At 37.5% G+C, this 20,094-nt stretch overlaps 1 protein-coding gene across 1 annotated transcript in view; it reads left to right on the forward strand.

The window, feature by feature from the left end:
• LOC124159738 (dynein axonemal heavy chain 6) overlaps positions 1 to 20,094 on the forward strand; it is a 126,592-nt gene that overhangs the window by 93,492 nt on the left and 13,006 nt on the right. The window contains exons 51-65 of the mRNA XM_046535648.1: positions 3,183 to 3,343; positions 3,447 to 3,588; positions 4,051 to 4,236; positions 4,322 to 4,494; positions 4,717 to 4,897; positions 5,036 to 5,215; positions 5,505 to 5,738; positions 6,183 to 6,329; positions 6,407 to 6,511; positions 11,218 to 11,300; positions 11,694 to 11,895; positions 12,178 to 12,418; positions 12,504 to 12,704; positions 17,125 to 17,223; positions 19,746 to 19,888. Of these exons, the coding sequence (XP_046391604.1) occupies positions 3,183 to 3,343; positions 3,447 to 3,588; positions 4,051 to 4,236; positions 4,322 to 4,494; positions 4,717 to 4,897; positions 5,036 to 5,215; positions 5,505 to 5,738; positions 6,183 to 6,329; positions 6,407 to 6,511; positions 11,218 to 11,300; positions 11,694 to 11,895; positions 12,178 to 12,418; positions 12,504 to 12,704; positions 17,125 to 17,223; positions 19,746 to 19,888 (2,478 nt within the window). The remainder of the gene's footprint in view (positions 1 to 3,182; positions 3,344 to 3,446; positions 3,589 to 4,050; positions 4,237 to 4,321; positions 4,495 to 4,716; positions 4,898 to 5,035; positions 5,216 to 5,504; positions 5,739 to 6,182; positions 6,330 to 6,406; positions 6,512 to 11,217; positions 11,301 to 11,693; positions 11,896 to 12,177; positions 12,419 to 12,503; positions 12,705 to 17,124; positions 17,224 to 19,745; positions 19,889 to 20,094) is intronic.

Below are 20,094 nucleotides of genomic sequence, written 5' to 3' on the forward strand. Positions count from 1 at the left end.
ACTATAGGGAATTGAACCGGAAGACGAAGAAGGTCAAGTTTCCGATGCCCGCTATCGAGGAACAGCTAGATAGGCTTGCTGGGAACAAGTATTACACTACGCTTGATCTTGCATCAGGGTATTACCAGATCCCCGTGGCGACTAAGTCGAGACCACTGACCGCTTTCGTGACGACCCAGGGAGTGTATCAGTTTAGAAAGGTCCCCTTCGGTCTCGTCAATGCGCCGGCCGCTTTTAATCAGATGATGAACAAAGTGACTAGGATGACAAAACCTGGAGACGTTCTCGTGTATATGGACGACGTCTTGATCCCGAGTAAGACCGTTGAGGAAGGGCTGGAGAAGCTAACCAGGTTCCTCAAGGTGCTGAAGGAAGTGGGTCTGACTTTGAAGCCCTCAAAGTGTGAGTTCTTCAAGGACAAAGTAGACTATTTAGGCTTCAAGATAAGTAACGAAGGAATAAAGCCGGGCGAGAGAAAAATCAAGGCAGTCAACGATTTTCGTAGGCCCGTGAATGTCCACGAAGTTAGGCAATTTTTGGGATTGACCAGCTTCTTGAGAAGATTTATACCAGGTTTCGCGATTCTTAGCAGACCCCTGACGCGACTGACAAAGAAAGATGTAGCCTTTGGGTGGGGCCAACAGCAGCAGAGTGCATTCCAAGAATTAAAAAGGAAATTGGTGGAACGACCAACGTTGGCCTTATTCGACGCGCAGGCGGTGCACGAAGTACACACCGACGCCAGCAAGAGTGGCCTGGCTGGGATCCTGATACAGAGTCGAGAAGGTGAAACTCTAAGGCCCATTGCGTATTATAGTCGACAGACAACAGAGGCAGAAAAGATGTACCATAGCTATGAACTTGAGGCATTGGCAGTAGTAGAAGCGATAGATAAGTTCCGGATGTATCTACTTAACCGAGAATTCAAAGTGGTAACAGATTGTAACGCCTTGAAAGCCACAATGATGAAGAAGGAAATGCTTCCTCGAATCGCAAGATGGTGGTTGCGACTACAAGAGTATGATTTCACCGTAGAGTACAGGCCAGGGAGAAGCATGAGCCATGTTGATGCCCTTAGCCGGAATCCCGTCGAAGAAGCGGAGATACCCGAGACTGCTGATCTAAAGATATTCACTTTGAGGATTGATGAAGCAGATTGGCTTCTGACAATGCAGCTCCAAGACCCAGAGATTAAGAGGATACATGGAATATTGAAGAAACCTGCATGTAGCAATGACGAACGTCAAGTACACACTGACTACATCAAAAGGGACAACCGGGTTTGCCGCAAATCAGACGGAGGAGCCAAGTGGGTGGTTCCTAAAGATGCTATTTGGCGGATCATAAAAGGCAGCCATGACGATTTAGGGCACTACGCAGAGGAGAAAACTCTTGAACAGATCAAGAGGCATTTCTGGTTTCCGAAAATGAGGCGAAGAGTGAAGAAGTACATCGCGGCCTGCATTGAGTGTGCCTACCACAAGAGAACTGGAGGAATGAAGGAGGGGACATTACACACAATTGAGAGGGTAGCCACCCCATTTCATACAGTTCATGTGGACCATCTGGGACCATTTCCACGAAGTAAGAGAGGCCATGAGTACGTACTAGCTTATCAGGATAACTTCACCAAGTTCATAGTGCTGAGAGCAGTAAGGAACACAAAAACGAAGCCAGTTTGTGAAGCGCTGAAGGATATCGTTAGCCTATTTGGGTGCCTCGAGCGTCTGATATCAGACAGAGGGAACCGCCTTCACTGCAAAGGAGTTCGAAGAGTTTTGTGGCAAGAATCAGATCAAACACATAAAGAACGCGACAGCCACCCCAAGAGCAAACGGGCAGGTTGAAAGGTCAAACAGTGTAATTACTAGGGCTATTTCCACGAAATACACATCAGAGGATGGAAGTGACTGGGACGTTGGATTGCGTGAGATTCAGTTTGCGATGAACTCAATGGTGAACAAGACGACGGGGAAGAGCACCCACGAACTCTTGTTTGCGTACAGTCTGCGAAATGCCTTAGGTAATCGGGTAGTATTGTCGTTGCAGGATAGTGACAGTAAGGAGGAAAAGGGATCCGTAGAACAAGTTAGGGCAGAAGCTTTAGCTAGAATAGCAGTGGTCCAAGGGAGGCAAAAGCAAAGGTATGACGCGTGCCATAAAATACCCCGAAAATATCAGCAAGGAGATTTAGTGCTAGTGGAAAGGGAAGCCCAATCGACTGGGACTTCGAGGAAGATAGCACCAAAGTTTAAGGGTCCATATCAGGTAGTCGAAGTGTTGCCAAGGGACAGGTACCTCCTACGTGACATCCCCGGTGCAAAACGCACTCAAAGACCCTTCAACTCTGTGTTTAGCTCCGATCGCATGAGACCCTGGTGTTGCCCCCCCTTGAATGCAGAAGAAGAAGATGACGAACCCCCTTGAATGCAAAAGAAGAAGATGACGACCCCCCCTTGAATGCAGAAGAAGAAGATGACTCCTCCCCCTTGAACGCAGAAGAAGAAGATGACGGCAAGGTGGTCAACCCGAGCACCCTGACTGTCTGGCAGAGGACCGAGGGCGGTCCTGGGGTCAGGAAAGGCCGACTGTTACGCCGCCAGGCGGCGTGTCCCCCCCCCCCGGGAGATGCTGCCCCCTGAGGGAGTGACCGTGAACCAACAGAGGTGGCTCAAGGGGACGCGTTGGGACGCGTCGAGAAGCCGTAAGGACAGTGGAGTTGAGTGAAGTCAAGTGTGCGGAGGGACACGGAGAGTGTCTGGGCTGGAGAGTCCTGTTTGTATAAGTGTGAAGAATAAAGTGTCATAGAGGTAGAAGTGAGCGAGAATCATTTCGAGAGCAACCAAAGGTGACACACACGCTCCCCTTTTAACACACCCATGTATCCTTTGGGGGCCCGGACACCCCGAGCCCCCAAAATATAAAACATAATTATTTTCCTTCATAAAAGAAAACAAAATATTGAAAAATCATGAATTTGCAAAATATTTATTTAACAAATGAAGTTTTTCGATCATGAAAAGTGTTTAGAGTAGTTTAAAACCCATTACTTTTTACCCTGTTTTTAAAACATTTTCCCCCCTGGACCCCCCACCTCACGAACGAAATTCCTGGCTATGCCACTGTTAATGTTCCCTGCAAGTATTGTGTAAAATCTAATGCATATCTAATTTAATTGTTAGGACTTTGGTGTTGAACTGGAAAATGTGACTGGCAACATTCTTATATCATCTGCCTTTGTGGCTTACCTTGGTGCTTTCACTAGTAACTATCGTGTTGATCTCGTGAATGAGTGGACCAAAAGCTGCAGGAATTTGAAGATTCCAGTGTCAGATAACTTCAGGTAAATTTTTTCATACCTAACACGTAATGACTTTACTTCGAGATAAAATTTAGCTTAAAGAATATTCAGTGTTCAAAAATTCATCTTAATTCAATAATTACAGTGTGATTAATGTTCTTGCTGATCCTTTTGAAATCCGTCAATGGAATACATTTGGCTTGCCTCGGGATATGATGTCTGTTGAAAACGGTGTTCTGGTCACACAAACTCGTAAATGGCCACTGATGATAGACCCACAAGATCAGGTTAGTAGTAATGTATGTGCATAACCAATGTTTAAGTGAAAAAATCTATTTTTTTCCTTTCTTGTTCTTGAAAGTAATTGCTGAGAAGAGAGTAATAAAGTTTATACATTGGCTCCTATTTCTCCAATGAAGTCCTTTTATCAGATTGTGTGTTATATTATTGGGTAATCACCTTAATGGTCTTACTTGGCTGTATTGTTGTGGTGAATATTAAGTTCTCTGTCCTCAAAAAATTATTGCAAAGCACATTGTAGATATGCAAAATGGAGGGATTAAAGGAAATACTTGAATTTAGTGAGAGAATAAGCAACGAAAAAAGAGAGTACATTCTCTCATTGCATTAAAAGAATAAGCATGGCAGTCTTAATGCTGAAATGTCCATGGTTTTAATTATACAATTTAGATTGATAAATGTATAGGTTTTGTTGAGTGTAGAATTAGTTATTTACTCGTTTCCTTTAGGCTAATCTGTGGATACGCCAAATGGAGGCAGAAAACAATTTAAGAAGAATCAAAGTCACCACACCGAATTTTTTAAAGATATTAGAAGGATGTGTCAGCATTGGAAAACCTGTTCTTATGGAGCATGTGCATGAAACTTTGGAGCCATCATTAGATACTATACTTCAAAAGAATACATTCAAGCATGTATGAGCAGAGTTGAACTTGATGAGTTTCAAATAGAAATTTATGACTTATGTATAGAATGATCACATATGATGTATTTTTGCAGGGTGGCAGGTTACTCATTCGGTTTGGTGATACAGATATCGAGTATGATCCAAATTTTCGATTTTATATGTCCACAAAACTATCAAATCCTCACTTCTTGCCAGAAGTATGTGTAAAAACTACCGTCATCAACTTCACAGTCACTCAGTCTGGTCTTGATGACCAGCTATTGAGGTAAATTTGTGGATTTTTCAGTGTTTTTAAATTTGTAGTGCTCATAAGTTTATTCAACTATCCATATATATGCTATCGGGAAATAGATGGTTGATATTCTCTATATTTTTAGTTATAAATAATGAAAATTTATATGATTTTTACTTTTACCAAGTAAATAGGTATGTGCTAATGTAACCACCACTTTCTCTGTCCTAAATTTTTATCCTTTGCAACTTTAAGTGATGTGGTAAGGCTTGAACGCCCTGATTTAGAACAGCAAAGAAGTGATCTCATTATTAGAATTAATAGTGACAAGCAGCAACTAAAGGCAATAGAAGAAAAGATTCTTAAACTTTTATTTACAAGTGAAGGAAACATACTTGATGATGAGGAGTTAATAGATACGTTGAATGAAAGCAAGGTAATAATTTTTTACTGTGTCATATCTTGTCATGCTTCCTCTAGTATCATCTTGCTTTTCATCCCTAATAAAAATATTTCTAGGATTATATTTGTGCTCCATATATTTGCATTCTTATTTTAAAACAATTTGTTTTAGGAAACAGCTGCAATTATAGCTTCAAGATTAGAACAGAGTGAAGCAACAGAAAAGAAAATATCTATCGCAAGAGAAAAGTATCGCTCTGTTTCAGTTCGCGGAGCTGTTATGTATTTTGTTGTTGCCAGGCTTGCAGACATTGATCCAATGTATCAGTACTCCCTCAAATATTTTAATCAGGCAAGTATCTGTAGCAGTATTGGATCTTATATTTTTTTGATTGTCCAAAATCTGAATAAATTTAAAGTCAATGTCATGAAGTAGGATTGAGGGTATCTGAGTCAATTACACAATAGGTTGTTACTGAATACACACTCAATTTTACATTTTGATGAGCTATTTAATTCTTTGAATACAGTTTAATTCACAGTTAACCTTCAAAAATTTAATCTTGATGCTTATAATATAAATTTGTGATGGACTGAATACAGCTGTGTCAATACACTAATATCACTTCAATTTTTTATAGTTGTTCAATTTGGTTATAGAAACATCTGAGAAATCCTCAGATCTTGAAGAACGCCTCAATATTTTGCTGGATCAGACTACACTCTCAGTGTATACAAATGTGTCCAGAGGGCTATTTGAAAAACATAAGTTAGTTTTCAGTTTTATGCTGTGCTGTGACATATTAATGAATGCTGGAAAATTAAGTGTTGACTACTGGAACTTTCTGTTGAGAGGTCCTTTGTCCACGAATCCGGTAAGCACTTATCTCCCTTGCCTGTTGAAACTTTTTAATCAAATTTTTAGGGGATTGCAACCTATGAACAAAGTATTTAAATATCCTAGCCTTCCATTGTTGATTCTCAACTAATTCTAGACCCCATCTGCTTGGCATGTACAAGGTACATTTTGTAGTTGGGTAGAGAAAAGTTTTAATTATGGCCATAACATTGCGAGAAACTTTTAATGGGATAGTTATGTATTACTTTATTTTATACTCATTTAAATTTGGCTATTAAATGATTATCTTATGCTAGGTAAAGTTTGATTTATATTACTAACTGTTTTCATTTCTTGGTAATTGTAAAAAAATCATTTTTCCTTGAATGATCAGGATTTTGGTAGAAATTGGTTAACTTTCTGCGATGAAATGTAGCTAACGGTGAATTTTCCAGAATATTATCATTCTCAATATTTACAGGATGCTCCTAAAAAACCTGACATGGCCTTTTTAACTGATGGAATGTGGAATGCTGTCAATTTCCTTGAAGATAATTTTCCATCATTTACGGACCTCAGAAAAAATGTGGGAAGGGAAATAACTGTAACTCTGGGGAACTTTTTTCAGGTTTGTTTTTATTATTGGGAGTTGATCATCATTTGAAAGTATTGCAAATTCATAATTAAGAGAATTTTTTGTTTCAGGTGATACACATATCACAAAGCTTGAGTAAATCGGCTATTCCATGGGATAAAACATTAGGTAGTTTTGAGAAATTATTACTGATAAAGGCACTAAAAGAGGAAAAGGTGAGTTCAAGTAAATGAAACCTTATTTAAGAGAAGAGCCATTGAGCAAGTATCTTTATGCATAATTTTTGTAGTGTGTCACTCAGTCATCCTGTGTCTATATTGTCCTTTTCTCCATAAAGGTTTGAGGAATGTGTTTGAAGTTTCGTGCATTTAATATAAATTATAATTTCACGTTTTGGCTACAATTTTATAATTTTAGCCGTTAATGCAGCTGATGAAAACGCAAAAGATTAAATTTTTGAAATTGAACAAAAGACTATAAATTATACGGCATGGGTTTTTTATCCTTTAATATATACCGTACGCAAAACCTATTGGCTTATTTGCTGCCTACATTGCAGGATAGATATACTGCTCCCACTCCTCATTTAGCACTGCTCCAATTTTAAGTATAGTAGAACTTGTTTAGTACGTTTCTGAAGGGACCACAAAAAATGAACGTACTAACCAGGAAAACGTGCTAACGAGCAAAGTAAATGATAGCAGTCGGGGTAATTGCAATCCGTGGAAAAGTCGTCATAATTACATTTACTATCGGCAGTTCTCGTAGGATTGCCTTCCTGAACTCTTTTTTACATTTAAAATCAAGAAAATGAGCGCTACATTGAAAAACAATACCATGTGAATAAAAATCACAATGTTTCATAGATTTCCCAAGCACAATTATATGAAAACAGCATCCATCTCCCGTGATTTATCCTACATATATTTATAGAAAGAGGACAAGTGAAGCAAAGTCATTTCTTCTTACTCACCGCATACTCGGAGAATATAACGAAAACCCTGAGTCATGAGAAAAAATGTCAACTGGTTGTTTTTAAACACCATAAAAATTGTGCAAAATTTTATTGACCTTAAATTACGGCAACAGCCGTACACATTTGCTTCTGGAATTATACCATATCGATTGTTATATTGATCAATATATCGATTAATGACACGCAAAATTATTAGATTATGACATAAGAAGATTTTTATATTGTACAGTTGAAATTTACTAAAAAAATTTGTCTAATGTTGTCTGCTTTCGTGTAGAGATCAAGTATTTTTACGCTAAGTTTCGCTTGGAGATCCAGAGCATCATCTGCTCCCGCAACAGTAGTCAATGACACACGAACTCTATAGCCTCGACTGCTGTAGATGAAGTGGGAATTGGATAAGACTCATTTCCTTCCTCAGCATCATCTTCATCACTTGCATCTTCGTTTTCTTTCAACTCCTGTTCATGAATTTCATCGATTGATGTGGTTTGGCAAACTGAGATCATCATCACACTCGCAATACTCGTTGAAATTCATCTCTCGAGCAATTTGATGCCTCTCTTCTAGGGGAAAAGGAGTACTTTGTGTTTCTTATATAGTGCGATCCGCTATTTCACACTCTAGAGGAATAAATGGAACCATCGAACGGCACATTCGAACTTCGGGCTTGTTTGCACCATTTAAGAAGAATATCTTCCAATTCTGGAAATTTCCCATCACGAACGCGCTTTCGCTTTTTGTCACACTGACATAGGATTTTTTCGTGGTTTCTTAGAGTCGTGCTTAATGTGGATGCAGGAATGTTTAATCTTCACGCTAACTCCACTGGCTTTACGAGTGGATTTCGGTCCACTTCCTCGTGAATTTCAATCTTTTCTTAAGTTGTAATCTGCTCCACTAATAGTTTTCTCTCCATTTCAATTGTAATTTAACTGCCCTCGCTATTATAACTCGTGCAATAGCAACTACTGCCCACTCGCGAAATTTGTGCACAGTGCACTCCAAAGGCAACAGAAGGTGATGAGCTCGGGATGGGGAAAATTGGGGCTTCTCATTGGCTGCAGTTTTGCATAGTTAGACATTCCCGAAAAATGACCGCATTTTATTATTCATCATGTCACAAGAATTGAGAAATGCAATTGGATAAATCACGGTGGTAGAAAGAGAGATATGGAATGAATGTAAGAATGTCAATGGCTAATAAGAATAAATTAAATCATGAATTTGGAGGCTTACAACCCTTAAGAAGATACTGGAGGACAAATTGCGGGTTGCGTCACGGCAAGCAATTGAGCGTACTCACCAGGAAAGCGCAATTTTTCCAAATGTACTATCCAAATACTTAAACCTGTATTTTGTTCGGATGGTACCGGGGCCGAGAGAAATTGCCGTACTAAGGAGGAAAACTTACGAACGAGGAACGTACTAACCAAGTTCCACTGTATTTCGGGACTAGCCACGGTGATAACTTTTACGGGAGTCACCCGCAATGCAAAAATTGTGCGAAAAATCCACAGAGAAAAAATAATTTGCCTTGACCAAATGTTTTCAAATCAGGGTTGGTCAAGACTTTCTACACTACATAATAAACTTATTTACTGTTTAGTAAAACTTAGGACTAAGTTCTTTACCTTTTTACTGTATGTTATTTGTAGTGTTAAGGTTTTCTAAAAACCATGTATAAAGACCAAGTAGCTGTTGTAAAATGTGGGCCCAACTGTGCAGGAGCAAGATAAGAGAAAGGAGTGAGACAAGGGTGTGCTCTGTCCCTTGTAATTTTATATGTATGTTTACATTGAGAAAGCCATCCATGAAATAAAGGAGAAGGCTTTGAGTGTCAATATCCATGGAGAAAGAATTTGTATGCAGAACATTGCAGTCATTGTTGAGGTAGAGAATGATTTGAAGAAGACTTCAACAAATACAGAAAGGACAGTGGTCAGATATCAGCTGAAAATCAACAGAAAGAAGACTTAGGTATTAGTTAGCTGCAAAAGAGAGGAGGCTTGGCAAGCGTTAATCTAGGAAAGTAAAAGCTTGAAGAGATTAGTTTTCTTACCTAGGAAGCTGAATTACCAATGATGGACAAAGCAAGTAAGAAATAGACAGTAGAATAGTGCTGGCAAAAAGGGCTATCTACAAAAAGAAGAATCTTTCAATTGCCGATAATAATAATATTTTTATTTGCCCAGAAGATCAGATGTTACAGTGTGAACTAAAACATAGATAGAAGACATTCAAGGAAGTTAAGCAAGCAAAATATTTAATGCCAAGCAATGTATATTCTTAACATAATGAACAATTAGTACAACACCAAACAATGAACATAATGAGATAATGAAGAGGGACTTACATACATATTTATGCAAAGTTATGGGCGTAGCGCACTTGATATTTTTGTACCTGATGATGCTGAAAAGCGAAACCGGTAGTATTAATAAATGTAAAATTGTGGAAATTGCTCCTGCTTTTTCATTTTCATTAAGTTATGGGTTGTTGTAGTACTCTTGTAGGCTGTAAAAACATTTACCATTTTAAGGTTGGCTTTAAATCTTTTCACTGAGGTGATACACTTGAGTTTGTGGAGGAGTAGGTTATACCCTTTTGAGCCCATAGCTATGGAGGTCCGTTTCTTTTTGTGGAGGGCTATGTGCACATATGAATGTGACCTAGTTAGGTGATCATGGATATCCTGATTTGCTTTAATGTGAGTGGAGGTTCAGGTTAATTAAGACACACAATTTCAATGTGAAGAGGCATGTTACTGTGAGAAGTTCCAGCTCAACAAACAGTGAGCGACATGTATCTATCTCTTTTTGATTTGCCCATGATTGTCTTGAGTACATTCTTCAATAATACAAGTTTAGAAGTAAGGAAACAATTCATCGGTTGCTACATATAGAGCATGTCTCTCAATGGAAGCGAGGCTTAGATGTTGACAGGAGCAGAGAAGTCAAGAGTGGAAGCATTCAAAATGTAATGCTATCAAAGAATGAATAAGATTGTGGCGGCCAAAATTAGCTGTGCAATCGTTTCCTGAAGTTGCCATTCCAACCGCCAGGAGTCAGTGATGCCATGGCGCACCAGCCAGTCGCTTACGTTCACTTGAAGAAGAAGGTCGTTGAGCAAGCTAGCTGCCGTGTTGTTCGTCATATTGCCCTGCGCCCAGTGCAAGTTGTACTTTGTGATATTACTAATAGGCCTTCTTGTTATTTGCTACATATTCTTTGATTATAAGGAGCGTTCACACTAAAAGATAAAGTGGATCAACCATGTAAGGAATGAGAAAGTGCTAAGAAGAGTGGGAGAAAAGAGAGGTATTTTGAAAACCTTAAGCAGAAGACAGGACAACTTAGCTGGCCGCAATCTGAGGCATGCTGGCCTGATGAAAACAATATTAGAAGGAAAGATGGAAGAGAAGAAGGGTAGGCAAATCATGAACAAGTAATTAGCTTCTCCTTCTCTTGCAAGACACAAAATAAAAGATAACATGTTGCTCAAAGAAAAAGAGATTTTTACATTGTTAGGCTTATTGTTCATGAGTATCATATATGTATGCAATTCAAAAAAATTATCATTCTGCACAAATTACAACTAATATGCACTCAGATCTCCATCATTTAATTATTTAATTATTTTGAAAGCCTTTGAACCATTTTTACAGAGTATAAGATATTCACTTATGTAAGCAACATAAACAATTAATTTTTTTCCCGAATTAAATGTCAATTTATAGAAATCGTGCATGTTCAATAAGGTAGTTTTGCCATGCAATGCCACATAATGCACAATGTCACGTAATTGAAGTATCAGCTTGTTTTTTTAATTGTAAAAAAATTCACCTAGAATTCTCAAGAAAATACAATCTCACATTGTAAAGAGTTGATAATAATGTGTTTTAAATTAAATAATGTGTGTTAAATTTTTCAATCAAATTTCCAGCTGGTCTTCGCTATCACAGAATTCGTCAAGGAAAATCTTGGAAAACCTTTCATTGAAAGCCCTCCAATTATACTGCAATCTGTGTAAGTAGTTGTGTTGAGATTAACTGAATTTAGTCAAGGTAAATATGTATACATTTGGTTTAGTAAAGTATGTAAGTTTTGTAGAATCTGAGTTTTTCCTGGCGTATGCTCTGCAGGAATATTTCTCGGGTTTCCCACCGGGTGTCGTATCGGGTTGTAGTTCCCAACGTTTCCATGACTAAGTCCGTCATCGTCATCAGGGGTTGATGACGATGACGGACTTAGTCATGGAAACGTTGGGAACTACAACCCGATACGACACCCGGTGGGAAACCCGAGAAATATTCCTTCCTATGTAAGTTTTTATAGCTTTATTTACTGTCCTTACTCATCACCAAAATTTCTTCATCAATTTTGTTCTGTGAAATTTATTTTGGATGTTTTTGTGCATAGGTATCAAGACACATCAAATGTGACTCCATTGATATTTGTGCTAACAACAGGGTCTGATCCTTTTGGCTCATTTCAACGTTTTGCTCAGGAAATGGATTTCGAAGATAAAATTCATTCCATATCTCTAGGCCAAGGGCAAGGACCTGTTGCAGAAAAAATGATTAATTTGGGGGTTCAGAGAGGAGAATGGGTATTTTTGCAGGTTAGTATTTTGTTGCTTCTCATAAGTTCAAACTTATCTCTTTTCATGCAGGAATTTCTTATGTTCGTGCTATCATGAAAAGAGATTGGCACATGTTGATAATCTTGCACATCTGATTCTAAATTTTCCATGTTTGACATATGCTCTATTTGCCTACCAAATCCTTTGGATTACTTCATTCTTACCTATGTAGTGCACATTAATGCTATTTCAGCCTTGTAACACATGAGTGTATAAATATTTTTGTTATTTACCATTCGAATGTAAAATGTCTCTTTTTAGAATTGCCATTTAGCTACTTCGTGGATGAATTCTATGGAACAAATAATTCAAAAAATAACAGAAGAGCCAGAAAAAGTAAACACCAATTTTAGGCTTTATTTGAGCTCAATGCCATCGAAAGATTTTCCTGTTTTCGTTCTTCAGAATTCAGTAAAGGTCACAAATGAGCCTCCAAAAGGGTTGAGGGCAAATGTGAAAAGGGCACTTATGGATATGGACCCTGATTTCTTTGAAGACAATGGTAACTGTTATAACTGAAGTAGCTATAACTGAATGATAATTATCTTATCCAATTAATTTTTAGGTGTTATATTCAACTTTTTCAGTGCTGGGGATGGATTGGAGGAGGCTTGTTTTTGGTATATGTTTTTTTCATGCTATCGTTCAGGAGCGGAAAAAATTTGGTCCTCTGGCTTGGAATATTGTTTATGCATTTAGTGACAGTGACAGAGAATGTGCTCTCAATAACTTGAAAATGTTTTGTGCTGATGGAATTATTCCTTGGGATGCATTGGAATACATAACAGGTAACAAACATCTATGACAAGCTTACACATTTTAATTTTCACCATTCAATCCTTCAATACTGTATGAAGTTGGTTAGAAGCTTACTTTTTAATCGGCAGAGTTATGTGTAAGAAACCTCCAAGAAATTATATCTCTTATTAATGTGGCATAAGTTATGAAATCTATACATCTATTTAGAATCAAGTGATGAAAGTGCCTTTTTATTTCATTTCCCTTATTCCTTCTCAATTCTTGAATATCTACTGTAAAGTTTCCGAATAAAATTTCCACAGTAAAATTTGTGGCAGGGATTTGTTTACCTCCTTCAATTACAAATCATAGGTAATCACTAGAGATAGGTCGAATAGCAGATTTATCGAACAATATCGAATTCGAATATTAAATCATTGCTCGAATTTCGAACACCTCGAATACTAGAACTATGCAAAGCATATTAAAAGTACATTTTTTCTTCTATTTCACTTGATGAATGTATAAATAAAAAGGTATACATCAAATACATTTTAAAAATCAATTTTTTTATTTTGAATAAATTCCCCACATTGATTGTTGCTGCTTTACATCAGCTATTTTTGGTTGCACTTTTCCTGAGGTATCTGTTTTTGTTGGGTGACTTTGTTTATACAGACTTGTCATCTCCAAAGCCAATTGATTTTTCATCATCTTTACTTAATTTGAATCTTGGAAATCACTGGTTTTGAATTGTGGCAAAAAATAATAATTGTTCTTTTTCCAGAAATTCATACCAAGTTTTACTGGAAAACTCAAATCATTGATGAAACCTTGTAGATTACTATGTGAATTTCTTACTATTTCTTAGTTTCTAGGATATTAATAATGCTATTCACTAGGGTAACTTAAGAAACTGAGACTGCACTTCCACTAGCAAGAAATGTTGCTCCTTTGAAACATCAATCAATTGCTTGATAGCATCGCACTGTGGTGGAGTTATATCTACATTAAACTCAGGTTAGAGGCAGCTAATGTTATGGCTTGCCTCTGTTCCGGAAGACGCCTCATCATTTGAAAAAGGGAGTTCCATCTTGTGGGTTCATCCTGGATGAGCATAGAATGAGAAGTGGTGGAAATAATTTTTTTAATGTTGGTGTATTGATGCATTCATCCAGTGGCCTGCGCATATGGCATATTCTACTATTATTTTAATGAAAATTTCGATCCTTTATCAGCTTTGACGCATCATTGCACAGCCGTCATTCAGCCAAAAGTAACAAAACTGATGTAAGGGGAAGCCCGCATCCTTGCAGTATTCGAATTCGTGATGATCTTTCCGATGAGTGGAATGGTTCGGGAGCATTAGCTCAATATACGTATAACGGAAGGTCCCCCAAAAGTCGATATTTTTTTCCTGCCAATTTAATTTTTTTTAGGGTTTCATGAGGGAAACCAAGGATTTTCTGTTTTTTCCCCCCCTATCATTTTCAGTTCCTCATGTCGAACGATATCTTTTCACCACTCTAATCCGCGAATTTGATTTAGTTCGTCAACTTGCCTAAAACGGCACTGCATGCACCAAACGACTAGAGTCCACTACGTTTTTCCGAGTCAACTACCACGACGTGTGTGCGAACAGTGTATGGCACGAAATTCAAAGTATTTGAGGTATTCGAGATCGTACTTTGAGCATAATTATTTGAGATCTATCAAATACTTTCTAGTAGTTACATGGAGCATGTTATGTAATATATTGACCATAGTGGAAATATTTATTTAATGAGGGAGGTGAAATGATTGTGCTGCAATAGGATAGGAGTTTAAGGGGAAGTTTCAGAAACCTGAGTGTGTGTGTGATTGAGATCTACGCGGAAATTTGTTCCTCTGAGCAAATCCACGTGGTGCGTAAGTGTGTTTGTCCTAGTTTTATAGTTTTGTCTTTTTCTTTGGTCATCCTTCAAAATACCCCCCCCCCCCCCCACCTTTTTTCCCAGCAAAGAGGTGGGGGAATTTATTTTCTTTCAACTGTTAAACGGCCATAGATCATTCAATTACCTAGGTATATTTCTTGTTTTCTGTTCAGTAATGGAATGTAGGGAAGAATAAATTTCATTTTTATATTCAGCCCTCTTTACTTATCTTTTTATAGATAGTGAGCAACATATTTTTATTATTGTACTCCTTATATACACCAAATAACATTTTTCAAAAAGATGAATACATGAGTAAGTAAGTAATTAAGAATAAGTTCAACAGATTCAGGCTTCAATTGGTGGAAGTTAGACATATTTAAGTAAATGAAAGGTCGTAGCACTTTTCCACAAGAATTTTTAATGCGTACAACGCGAGTGAAAGTTAACTCCTTCTCAGCTAACCCAAAGGGACTCCTCACCCCGCCTTTTTTCCTGCGCCGCTACTTACTCCTCTCACTTTCAAAAGACACGCGGCCTCTTTTTACCCTAAGCCCCCCCCCCTTTTTTTCACTCTTCTCAACACCCCCTCCTCCTGTTTTGCTATGGTCTTCCGCACGTGTCGTCATTTTACAGTTATGACCAGAACCCTCCCTCCAACGTGGGTTCTCCACATCCCGTAGTTGTATCTTTCCCCATTGTCTATACTCTGTACACCCGATCCCACCCCCCCCCCCCCCCCATCCTCAAAGATGTCAAATCCTCTCCTTCTCCAATACTATCCTCTCTCAAGGGTATAAAAGGGATCTTCACATGTGTTCAAGCGTCTTGTACCAGATGATGGCTCAGTGAGCCGAAACGCGTTGTACGCATTAAAAATTCTTGTGGAAAAGTGCTACGACCTTTCATTTACTTAAAGTAATTAAGAGCCTGCTGAGACTTATAAGCTCGCTAACGGATTCCAAATTATTATGTATTCATAGTTTTTATTATATATTTCCAACATTCATTTGCCTTATTGGTTGGAAATGCAGGATCTATTAGGAGGGATGTGGGCAGGAGGATTTCATGAAAACAGTTCTAATTCCACTACCAAAAAGGAAGAAAGCTGTGGAATGCAGAGATCATAGGACTATTAGCCTAATATTACATGTGGCGAAAGTGGAACTCAGGATATTAAACAGACGAATAGAGGTGAGGGCAAACGAGTATTTGGGCAAAGATCAGTTAGGTTTTAGAAAAGGAAAGTCAACTTGAGATGCAATAGCAGTAATTAGATCCTTAGTGGAGAGGAATCTAGAATGTACCCAGGGCATGTATGCCTGCTTCATGGAAATTAAAACAGCATTTGATAGAATGGAGTGAGTAAATATAATGGATATTCTCATGAAAATTGGCATAGATTGGAGGGATTGGCGACTCATTTGTAATCTGCATATGGCCCAGACTGCATATATGTATATAGGTGGCAGACAGATTACCTGGGTGGGCAAGCATTGACCGAGGAGTGAGGTAGGGCCGTCTACTATAACTGTTACTTTTTAACATGTACGCTGAGGAGATGGTAAGAGAAACTTGGGATGAATCGGAAGCTGGAGTAAAAGTGGGAGGAATGATGTATAAATCAGTGAGGTTCGTGGATGGTCTAGCATTGATTGGCATGAGGATTATTCATAAGAAGACCAAGTTTATGAGGTTTTGTAAAGCTTTGCGAGCAAGGAATCCTAGACTCATGATAAAAGTACTCAAGAGTGCTGCTGAGCATGGAGGGGATACATATTGAAAACGAAGTTATAGGCAAGAATATAGAATGGTGGGGAAAAACTTGAGCAGATAGAGCAATTCAACTATTTGGGCACATTAAAGGAAAACAGATCAGTAAGGACAGTCTAAGGAAGTGAATTGCATTAGCAAAGGAGGCGTTCATGAACAGGAAGGAGTTTATGAGGGGATCGTTACGTAGGAGTTCGAAGGAAAGACTAGTGAAGAGCCTGATCTGGAGTTTAGTACTTTATGGTACAGATATGTGGACACTTTGAAAGGAGAACAAGAGACTGGAGACATTCAATATGTGGGTGTGAAGAAAAATGGAAAAGGTGAAGTGGACGGAAAGTAGGAGAAACGATGAAGTCCTGGACATGGTGGGTAAGGAGAGGCAGCTTCTAGATGAGATAAGGAGGAGACAGAAGGTATGGATGGAGTGAATACTGAGCAGGAAGGGGATGTTGAAAATGGTGTTAGAGGGTAGAATTTTAGGTAAACGAGGGAGAGGAAGGAAGTGAAAAGGATTGTTAGACAGAGTGAAAGGGAGTAAGCCATAATATTGATTTGCTCAAGCGGACTGTGTACCCAAATAGATCAAAGAAAGAAAGATCTTCCACCTTTTTTATGACATCTTCTCATTGGCTACAGAAACTGTTATGAAAGATTTCCATATCAGAAAATGGAGAGCTTCCAAATAGCACATGCTATTTATTGACTATCTTTGTTCTGAATAGCAGGCAGATATATTTAACTAGATAACATTTATTTTATTTGATTTATTTATCTCTTTTAGGCGAAATAACATATGGTGGCCGAGTCACAGACAATTGGGATCAACGGTGTTTGTCAACTGTGTTGAAAATATTCTTTTCTCCTGTAATCCTTGAAAAAGGTAAGTTAAGTTATTGTATGTGAAGCTTTCCAGGTTAATATCTAGTGTGGGTACGTGTAGCCAATTTGATAAGATGGTATTGGCTTCAATTAAAAACATTCAAATGCACCATGCTGTGACTATCCAGATGGAGTCCAAGTGTCTGTTAGTTTACACAGGCCTGAAATATTAGATCCAAAATCTACACCACATTGTGGAAGAAGGGAGCTGAATAAAGATCACAGTCATATGGTTGGAACTGAGTCCAGTAAGTTCCTGGGATTATGTTTCAGAGGATGCGAAACACACCAGCAGGAATGAGAGGCATGCCAAAAGTAATCTCTCATTGTTATTCAAATAACTGAATTACTACGTGGAAACTGGAATGATTATTGGAGATACTCACACGAGTACTTGAACGAATACAATAAATATCCAGTTGAATTCTTTAGCAACCAAATTCATCAGTGCATAATATTGATTAAGAACAATACCCACTATCCGTTACCTATGATTTAATTGGTGGGTATCCAAGTAAATGATTGATTTTAGGACCCGGATGATATTGTATTTCTTTGAGCATTTATGTTAATGATTTGATGAGCAATGATTTTTATCATGGGCAATGATTTTTATTCAGTCATAGTTTTTGGCAAATTTTCATTAGTTATCTTCAAATTAATCTAGGTATTATCAAATAGGGTGAAGAATTATATGAAGTTTGGTGATATTGGTGGCACTGGAAATTATCATTTAATCAGTTAATTTCATCATTATCAATTAATCAGTGAAGTTTTTGTGCTATTGATTTATGTACGTTATGCAATAGTGAAAAATTTTTAACTAGATATTATGTATATGGAATGGAAAATAATGATGCAGCATAGAAAAAAAACAGTTCTACACAATGTCACTCCAAGTCCACAATTCAAATTAATTGCCATGAGAAAAATTTCCATTCCACAGTTATAAAAATATTATTTATTCGTGGGTACAACAAACCCATTTTAGAATTTTACATAGCAATGTATACAATGCCAAAGCAATTTATATACAGTGTACCATAACGTATATTAGACATAAAATTTTTAGGATAAAATTAAAAATACATGAAGAATTTCGTCATAGAAATAGGATTCACTGTAATTATTAAGTTTTCACAAAAGTCACTTCAAACTCTAATGTGGAATAACAATATTAATTTCACTAATTAGCATCTGAATTGTGTTTTTGTATCTTATAACACCTTGTTCACAAATATGCTATGCCAGACCTTTCAGAAAACTGATATGCGTACTTGAAGATCTGAATATATCAGCATCACAGCATATAGAATTTGAGTCCCATTTGAGTGAGATAACCTGTGCGAAAATTTCACAACTTCACGCAATCAGGGAATAAGTATGTTTTAAGGAAACTGTGTGATTGGGTTTTACGTAGAGAAGAAGGTGTATCATACAGTACTTTCTTTATGCTTGTTTTCTTGCAAAAATATACAGAACATATGAAAACAATACATGCAAGAGAGTTTGGCACCAGTAGGAACAATCACGATGTCTGTTACTTAATAATATGTTGCTGTTTTTCGCATGCGTTATCTTTTAAGTTCCTTAGACATGATGTTTTTTAGTTCCTTTTAGAGAACGTTTAACATTGTTCATACTTAATAGATTTTATTTTTAATATTTTTGCCTGTTTAAGTTACCTTTCTTTGGTTTGGGGATTTGTAATGGGATTTTGCACTATCCTGTTTGCTCTTATGTCATTTCTAGCTTTATAATAGGCCAAGTGTGGTAGAGTGAAGCCATCCTATATATTTTTGAAATAATTTTTGGTGGTGAAATTTCATTTGTTTCCATGGTTTTCCATTTTTTTTGTTTGTTGCAAATGTTGTGACTAGTAAACAAAGTGGGGCGATGAAGCCGGGATGGGTATATATATGGTGCTGAAATTCAAAGGGTTAGTTTGGTTATAATTATTTATTTGTGGACATAAACTATTGTGATTCAATAGCTTTCTGTCAAAGGCTGTGCCAGGTGCATATTCAGTCATCTTGTTAGGGGGAAGAGAGGGAGGGTATAGTCACACTGCTTGTTGGCTTTCATATTTTTTGTGGAAGCATATCTTAAGGGTTATAGCAAGTATTATCTGCTGCCCATATTCCGAGTTCGTTAATAAAATGTGTACTTACTTCACAGTTCCAACTCATCCTTTTGAAACTGAGAATATCAATGTAAAAGGCTTAACATAAAATTCAATATCCAAAGGTCTGTGCCTGGCCTATGTTTGATATTTTTGCCTGAATTTGACCACAAGACAAATATTAATTACATGAAAGATGAAATTTGCCATGAAAAAATCATTCGATCAAATTGGGATTAATGAATTCTCAGGTTCTCAGCCAGGTTAATTCTGTCATATAAGCTAACAACCTGGCTGAGAACCCATGAAGAATTCATCAACAATATTCACCAGGAGAAATTAAAATCGTATGTTGGGATTGGATTTTGCTATTATGTCAACAAGTTTTTCTTTTCTTGTAGGTTACAAATATTCATCATCAGGAATTTATTACTGTCCAGAATATGAAACTTTGGAAGAATTCAGGAATTTTGTGGAGGATTTCCCAATTCTTGAAGAGCCAGAAATATTTTCTATGCACTCAAATGCCAACTTTATCTATGAAGTAAGAAAGTCTCCTGATTTTATTAGGTTGAAACACTTTATGTTAGTGCATTAACCATCTAAATGCGTAAATTTTAGTCTATATACTCAGAATGATATAAATTATATAAGTATTAAGGGCCCAGCCACAATGGGTTCCACTGCGAAAGGGTGTTGGCAAAAGGCGAGATTTGCAATTTGAGAAAGTGAAAAACAAGGTAGGAAACA

The sequence above is a fragment of the Ischnura elegans genome, chromosome 5 (genome assembly GCF_921293095.1).
Source record: "Ischnura elegans chromosome 5, ioIscEleg1.1, whole genome shotgun sequence".
Classification (NCBI taxonomy): domain Eukaryota; kingdom Metazoa; phylum Arthropoda; class Insecta; order Odonata; family Coenagrionidae; genus Ischnura; species Ischnura elegans.